General features: G+C 48.5%; 1 protein-coding gene across 1 annotated transcript; it reads left to right on the top strand.

Moving 5' to 3' along the window:
- The first annotated feature begins 3,782 nt into the window (after nt 1–3,782).
- On the top strand, nt 3,783–5,593 carry LOC136497846 (protein ANTAGONIST OF LIKE HETEROCHROMATIN PROTEIN 1-like). Its single transcript, XM_066493720.1, has one exon. The coding sequence runs from the start codon at nt 3,786–3,788 to the stop codon at nt 5,454–5,456; it is 1,671 nt and encodes a 556-aa protein (XP_066349817.1). The 5' UTR covers nt 3,783–3,785; the 3' UTR covers nt 5,457–5,593.
- Nucleotides 5,594–8,169: the final 2,576 nt, after the last annotated feature.

Genomic DNA, 8,169 nt, shown 5'->3' with positions numbered 1-8,169 from the left:
AGTCGGCGATGTAGGCCAGGCTCCCAAAGTTGAGGACCTAGCCTAGAAAGAAGGCGCTGGCCGTGATGGAGAATTCGTCGAGGAAGTAGACACCACCATTTGGGGCGGTGCCACTTGCTCCGGTGATAAGGCAGGTGGCTCTGGCCACCATAGAGCTAGAATTACACTTAACGCTACCCCCTACCTGGCGTGCCAGCTATCGCGGGGTCAAAACCACGACAAGCATGTTGTTCGAATCGGTGCCAGAGTACAGGGTCTCCGGTGGCTCGGGTGAACTTAGGAACACAAGAATCACGAAGAGAAGACACAACAGTTTATCCTGGTTTGGGCCAATTTGGTCCCTATGTCTAGCAACTAATGATCCTTATACTCAAGAGCACCCAAAATCTGAAGGATTACAGCAGAGTGTAAAGGAAGAAAGTTTGGTAGGAGGGTTAGCTCGGTGCTAATCCTAATATTGCCTCACCATCGGTGGAGTCTCCCCTCGTTGGAGAGGAAGGAAACGTCGGGATGTGGTGGAGGAGGGGCTCTCGGTGCCCCTCTCCTGGTTGCCTTGCACTCGAAGCGGAGCGGAGGCAGATGGAATGGAGTTTCTGGTGATCGAATCAGGATCCTCCCCCCTCTAGGTCCGACTTTATCCCTTAAATAATGAGATAGGTCGGGTACAAGGTGGCTTGGGGGTTCTAGTCTATGGTCTATGTGCACCGGAGTCCAGGAGGGGCTTGCAGCGGTGTGCCGTGGACCGTCAAGGTGTCTTGGAGCCGAAGAAGCCTAGGCGTTGTCCGGCTGCTCTGTTCTGACACTCTGCATGTCAGAGGGTGTCGGCTTGGACCGGCCTCCCCCGGGTGAGACCTTCTGGAGTCTTCTTGGTGGCAAAGGAGGTCGGCTCTAGGGGCTGACATGCGGGCCCAGAAGCTTTGTCTTCTTATGTCATGCCCCAGACGTGACCCTGTTGGAGGAACAGTTGGTAGGGGCACGCCTAGGGAGCGGCGCCAGGGAGCCCCCGGACATCGGTAGCCTAAGGCTTGTCTTCTTATGCCTAGCCTTGGCTGGCATCGTTAGCCGGGCAAGAGCCAAGGGTCGGGCCAGGAGGTGCCGTAGATCGGGAGCCTAAGGCTCAGGGAAGCCCCGAGCCCTAGGCGGAAGCTATGGTTGAGTCAGGCTTGGCTGGGTCTCTTTGCCAGAGGGTGAGCATGAGCGTGCCTGATGGGCATAGTCTCTAAGACCTCGGGCGATCCTAAAGGAGTCGGTCGGGGGTCTTCTTCGTTCGGGAACCATTGGACCCAAGGCTTAACATACATGTATGTTATGATCTCATCACTATGTTTCGAAACACTTATTCACATGCTCCTTTTGCCATTAACTTGTGGACTTTGCCATGGACTTTGTTTTCCATATCCGTCTTCTCAAAAGAGAAACATTTGCCATTATAGAGTTAGAGTTGTTGATAACAACTTTCACAATGTGAAATTATTCTATCTTTTTATCATTTTCTTAACAAGAGATACATGTTGTTTCACATTCCTAACTCATGTTGCACGCACTTAGTGTGCTGGGTTTCGTATTCATGACTAACCTCTTCATATGGTTCTTAACCTTGTTCGTGAGGTATTATCGCATGAGAGTGAAGGAGTTTCTTCTTATTTATTTTAAAAGGTATACAACTAAACTAGAATCCGCCTTTGTTCCCATAAGTTTTAGCTTGATGGTAACAACATTTAGTTTACTGTTTACTACTGAAAAATTCAACTTTTGGTTGATAACTTTGAGTTATGCCTGTCATTTTTTTTAAAAAAAATATCTAGCATATGTTCTGCTTCATGCTTCTTCACAAGAGTATTAGTCAAACTATCGTTTGATTTAGTGCATGATATTATTCATGCTTCAAGTTTCATGGATTTTTTTCTTAATATTGTTTTTTCTATGAAAATAATATTTGGTATTTAAAATGGACATTCTTTCCCTACCCTAATGCGAATAGTAGATCTTTAATACCATAGTTCAAAAGATATTCCGCATCATGGGCTTAAAAGTAATGGAATTTTAGTTCCATGTATCCTAACTACAAGTAAAGGCCCATTTATACTCCCTCCGTCCCAAAATAGTTGACGTTTTAGGATTCAAATTTTATCCTAAAATAGTTGCCCTTCTCACCTCCCAATACATCTTTTTCTTCTCTCAACACACCATCATCTTTTTCCAAGACCTCTGTCTCTACTTTTTTAGGGGAGAGAGTCTAAAACGTCAGTATTATGGGACGGAGGGGGTATATGCTATGATAGAGAATTTTATGGAATATATTCACACACATATTTAAATACAAAGGTTATTATGCATTATGTGCAGTGAGTGAGAATATATAACGTGCAATTAGGAATGTTCAACATACCTACAAAGTAAGGAATGGTATCATTTGATCTGCATGTGTCATAGTTTATAAAACTATTTCTTATCTAGATTCTTTATTATTTAGGACAAAAATTTGATCCAAGTAATCATACTAAATTTCAAACAAAAATTAAATATACTTCAGATTTATAAATATGTAACATTTATATTTGCATACGTGTTTATCTACCGATACATTTCCACTAAATGTTTGTGCTCACTAATTTATTTTGAGAGCAGAAAATGCATACTTTCTCGGTCTCAAAATAAATGCTCCTCTCGTTTCTCGTGGAGTAAACTCTTTTAAGTTTGATCAATGAGACCAATGATATATAAAAAGTACTCATGTTTATGACATGTAATAAATATTGTTAGATTGATAACGAAATTAAATTTATTTAGAGACACAAATATTGATATTATTTTATTCATACTTGGTTAAACTTTAAAAGATTTGACTCCTCGTGAAGTAAGATGTGAACTTGTTTTTGGGACGGAATGAGTAGGAAAGAGCTAGTGGCGGCCCTGTTGTGCCAATCCACGATGTTTAGCTTTTGAGCCTGTTTGTCATACTAAAGTTTAGTCCATCGTAAACGTAGACTAATTAAAATTTTCTTTTTCTATTGAGTTCTACTCATCAATTAACCTCTGTTAGTTTTTGTTAGACCATAATTAGTCAATGTTTATGGTTTAAAATTTGGACTAAAGTTGAGTTTAGTTCATCTTTTATCGCATACTCCCACGAGCGTGACAAGAGAACGCCTTGCCAGCCCCCACCGTTAGCGTGGCAGCAGCGGTCAGCAACATATAAAGGGATAATTGGTTCTTTAGTTGCTCCTAAAATTCATGTCACATTAAATATTTAGATACTAATAAAAATCATTAAATATAGATTAATTACAAAACTAATTACATAGATGGAGGCTAATTTACGGGACTATTTTTAAGCGTAATTAATCTGTCATTAACATATGTTACTGTATCATCACGTTGTCAAATCATGGACTAATTAGATTTAAAAGATTCGTCTTGTAAATTAGTCATAAGTTGTGTAATTAATTTTATAATTAGTCTATATTTAATATTCCATACATGTGTCAAATATTCGATGTGACAGGAATTTTAGGAACACCTGCCGAACCAAACAGGGCCATCAGCCTGTTCGTTTAGCTGTAGCTTGTCATAAATAATCGTAAATTTTCAGTCAGAACAGTATTTTTTCTTACACAAACCAACCAACAATATTTTTTCACGAATCAACGATACAAATAAGTCAATCGAACAAGCTGATGCCGTACTTGACTGGGCTAGACCCCTGCTATCCACGGTCCACGTGAAACCGAGCCCAATCTGACCTCAGTCCTGACCTGACACCAAAATTACTGCGAATTAATTGCATGTCCACATGCCCCATCCAACACGATACACGACGACGTGGCCGTCACATCCATCTCCCGAGGAAAGCACCCCGTTTCCCACTGCCACCGTGCCACGAGCTGCAAACCTGCAAAGCCCATGTCGTCGTCAGGCCCGAGGCGAAGGGGGAGCCCAGCTCTGCCTCTTGCCTGACCCAACGAGCTCGCTCGCGCACTCCAGAGTGCAGGGCGAGTGCAGCCAGTCCAGTCCACTGCTCCCACTCCCACCTGTCGCCGTCGCCACTGCTATCGTCCAGCTCCCCGAAACCCGCAAAAAACAACTACCACCTCCCCACTACGCGCGGCGCGCGCGCTCGCCTCCCGAGGATGGTCGCCTCCGGCCGCAAGCGCTCCCGCCGCGCGCCCATTGCCGCGCCATCGTCTCCACCGCCTCCGCCGCCGCCGGCTCCGCAGTCGCCGCCGCAGCTGACGTCGCTGCTGGCGCTGCTCGCCTCGTCCGTCACCCTGGCACTGCGGTTTGCGTCCGACCGCGACCTCCTGCTGCGCCCGTCCCAGACGCTGGCGCTGGACCCGCTCCTCCTCTCCGCGGCGCGCGCCGTGTCCCGCCTCCTGGCGCAGCTCCCGCTCCACCTCCAGACGCTCACGCTCACATCCCTCTCGCTGTCCCCGCCCACGCCGTCGCCGCCGCTGCCCTCCTCCTGGTTCCTCCGCCTCCTCTCCTCCCCTTCCCTCCCGGACTCCGCCTGGCGCGACGCGTTCCGCATGTCCAAGCCCGCTTTCTTCCAGCTCCTCCACGCCCTCGCGCTCCCGGCGCCCGCCGCCTCGTCCTCGTCCTCGTCCCTCGCGCTGCCGCCCGACCACAAGCTCGGCGCCGCACTGTTCCGCCTCGCCCACGCCGCGCCCGCGCGCGTCGTGGCGCGCCGCTTCGGCCTCCCGTCCCCCGCCGTCGCCGCGCGCGCCTTCTACGAGGTCTGCCGCGCGATCGCCGAGCGCCTCGCCGTGCTGCTCGACCTCGCCGCGCCCGACCGGATCGCGCGCGCCGTGCCGGGGTTCTGCGCACTCTCGCTGCCCAACTGCTGCGGCGCGCTCGGGTACGCGCGGTTCGGGGAGGTGGCCATCGCGCAGGCGCTGGTCGACGCCGAGGGCCGCTTCCTCGACGTCTCCGTCGGGTGGGACCCGGAGATGGCGCCGGCGGAGATCCTCCCGCGGACGAAGCTGTACACCTCCCAGTCCATGGTGCTCGCCAATGCGCCTCAGGGCGAGCTCATCGGTGGCTCGGTGCCGCGCTACTTCTTGGGGCCTGCTTGCTGCCCGCTGCTCCCCTGGCTTGTGACACCGTACAAGCATGTGGTGGATGCCACTGATGACTTATCCAAAGAGAGCATCTTCAACCATGTGCACGCGCACGGACAGCAGGTGGTGAAGAATGCCTTTGGCCGTGTGCGGACACGGTGGCGGCTTCTGGAGGAATGCTGGAAGGGCGAGTGCCAAGAGGCACTGCCGTATGTTGTGGTTGCTGGTTGTCTGCTCCACAATTTTCTCCTCCAATGCGGCGAGCCGATGACTGCAGAGATTCAACGGAATGCTGATGCTGATGCGTTTGTGGACTTTGAGGGTGAGAAGGATAAGGAGGGGGAGAGAATCAGGGATGTTCTTGCTGCACATCTCAGCTTGGTAAGCCGAAATCAGTGAAGAGTGTATATAGGAGTCTGTAGTCAGTCCCCAGCATCTGGAATGCTGATGTCTGTATGTATGTATCTTATGCCATCTTCAGCTGCTTTAATCTAATGCTCTACTGTTCTCAGTTCACTAGCCAACTGCTAACTTTCTTTGTGGCACTAAAGATTGGTGACATGCCTGATGTTGGTAGTCTCATTCTCATACAGCTTCATCTTCTGGTTCTGGAAGTTATTCATCGTGCCTTAAATAACCATAACTTATACTACCTTCCCAAACACTTTATTCTGATTAGCAAGATATACATTTGATTTCAGCATATGGTATCAGCTGTTTTAGTCATTCCTGCACAGAGATCGGCCGACACTCTTGTTGAGAATATATTCCATGTGCCTTTGCGACTGAGGATGGCAATGGGTAAATCCCCATCAGGTATGGCCACCCCAGACCCATCCCCGCCATAAAAATTTGGTACCGTCAGAATACCCATACCTGCCATGGGTGGGGAATTTTCCCCAGACCCATACCCGGCGGGTCGCCTGTACCCGTCAATAATTTATTCATGCACATGAAAATCAACAATTCAACAGCCGACCGGTCCACCCTAGCTATCACGACTAGTACTCATTTTTTCAATCCGAATGACATAATAAGAATGAATGTTAATAAAAAAAGATATGCTATAAAAAAATATCAAACATAACAGGTATGGCAGGACATGGGAAACAAGCAAAATCTGTCAATTTGTTCTATTTGAACTGCTTACATATGGCAATAGGGGAATTGGTAATTGCACAACACGACAGTACAATTGAGGAGCTAGGATAGCTATGTCACTGAAAATAGGAAAAATAAAGTTATTTTAGCGGTATACTAGCTGAATGCAATGCTATATTGCCTATATGCATGCATCGTCATGATGTCCATAGTAAAATGTTTCTGTATGTCAAGATGAAATAAAAAATTTAGGCATGCCAATAAACAAAACCTGAAAGTAAAGACATGGTGATATGGTGGGTTTGACGGACATGGCAGGATATGCTTTGGTTCATTTAAACTAGAAGAAGCATATAGTCAGAATAAATACAATCTGGCACTAGCACTATTGTTCTTGGGTTTACTTACATAAGTGGCTGCAGCAACTTGCGGCTAGTACTAGGAGGCTGAGTATTAGTTACTGCACCACCTCCACCCAAAGATGTGGCTGCAGAAGAGGAGCGGCGGCCGGAAGGAGCAGCAGCACCTTCCCGAGATGAAGCCAGAGAAAGAGGGGGTCGGCCGTCCTTTTGCTTCGTCTTCTCCACGGCTGCAGTAACCCCGGTCCTTTTCTTCTCCTTGGTGGTGGTGTTCTTGGACTTGGATGTATGAGCGGCGCCGTTCCCGTTCTTGGGCTTGGATGCAAGAGTACTGGCGGCACCGGCGCCGTTCTTCGGATCCGCTGTAGGAGTGTCAGCGGCGACTTCAACTTGGACCTTCGGATCTTGCAGCTTCAGAGTGTTCATGGCGTAGACGAGCTCGAGATCCGGCAGCTTTAGGTGGTCACCATCCTCTAGGACCTCCACGAAATCCCTTGACACCGGAGTGAAGGAGTTGGTTAGTGCGGGGGGAAAGAGGCAAAGGAGCGCGACGCGGAGCGCGGAGGGCCGAGCGCCTCTGCAGTGCTGCGCTTGCAAGTGCAAAGAATATGATATGAAGGGGATTAGGGGAAGGGGAACAGGGCAATCACCGTTCTTGCTCGAGTTGCTCCATCGCCGGCATGGCGTGGCGAGTTCCTGGCGCTTCGATGCGATGTGAATACGCGAGACGCCGAGACGAGGTCACGAGGGGCGGGCGGGCGGGTGGTGTAGTTTTTTTTCGGTGGCGGCGGCGTTTTTTTTGGTGAGTGGTGATTGCGGTGCCAGGCTGCTAGTGCCGAGACGAGGTAACGACGCGCTTTACTCATGCGCCTATTTTTTCGGCGGCGGGAGTCCAGGTGTCGAGACTCCCTCGAGCGGTTGAGGGCTCCAACGGCCAAATCGCCAAGCGGGACCGGCGGGTGAACCTAGGGTTTTACATGGGCTGGTGGACTTATTTAGTTTTTGGCGGGGTATTTTTCACCCATGGGTAAACGGGTATGGGGATTGCTGGAACATACCCATACCCACGTACCCGATGGGTGAAGGGTTTGGTCCATTTATGTACCCATGGGTAGTGTGTTTAGTCCATATTTAGACCCTAATGGAGTAAATAACCATCGGGTATCGGGTCGCGGGTCCCCATTGCCATCTTTATTTGCGACACCTTTCCATTTAAAGAGTGGATTTGGCGCCCAGCGCCCTTCTTATCTGGACAGTTGCATATGGTCTGACATCTATCGTTTTAATGGAAGTTGGGTTCACGGCGCTAGGGTGAAAATTTACTTCACAACTGTTACAATTTTGCACCGCCCAGTAGATGTGTTTCATGATGGAATGGGAAGGAGCTTGCATCTTATTTAGGCAGAAACTTGCATATCATAGCAGATTCTTCAAACATTCACCCACTTAGTTTGAGTTCATTTGCAAAACTAATGCATCATTCCAATTTATAGGAGACTGAATTTTAATCAGAAAAGAAAATAGAATACAGACTTTGTGCGGAACTGAAAAACTATGCTAGAATGGCATGGACTCCTCGCTAGACAGGTTATTCTGCTCCTCATAAGACATCGAACTACGAATATAGGTTTTACCTCACCATTGGAACATGG

This window comes from Miscanthus floridulus, chromosome 12, assembly GCF_019320115.1.
Source record: "Miscanthus floridulus cultivar M001 chromosome 12, ASM1932011v1, whole genome shotgun sequence".
Lineage (NCBI taxonomy): Eukaryota > Viridiplantae > Streptophyta > Magnoliopsida > Poales > Poaceae > Miscanthus > Miscanthus floridulus.
Note: the sequence above shows the minus strand (reverse complement) of the source record. Positions and strands in the feature narration are given on the sequence as shown.

Coding starts and splice junctions, on each gene's coding strand:
- LOC136497846 (XM_066493720.1), top strand. CDS start 3,786: ATGTCCACATGCCCCATCCAACACGATACACGACGACGTGGCCGTCAC.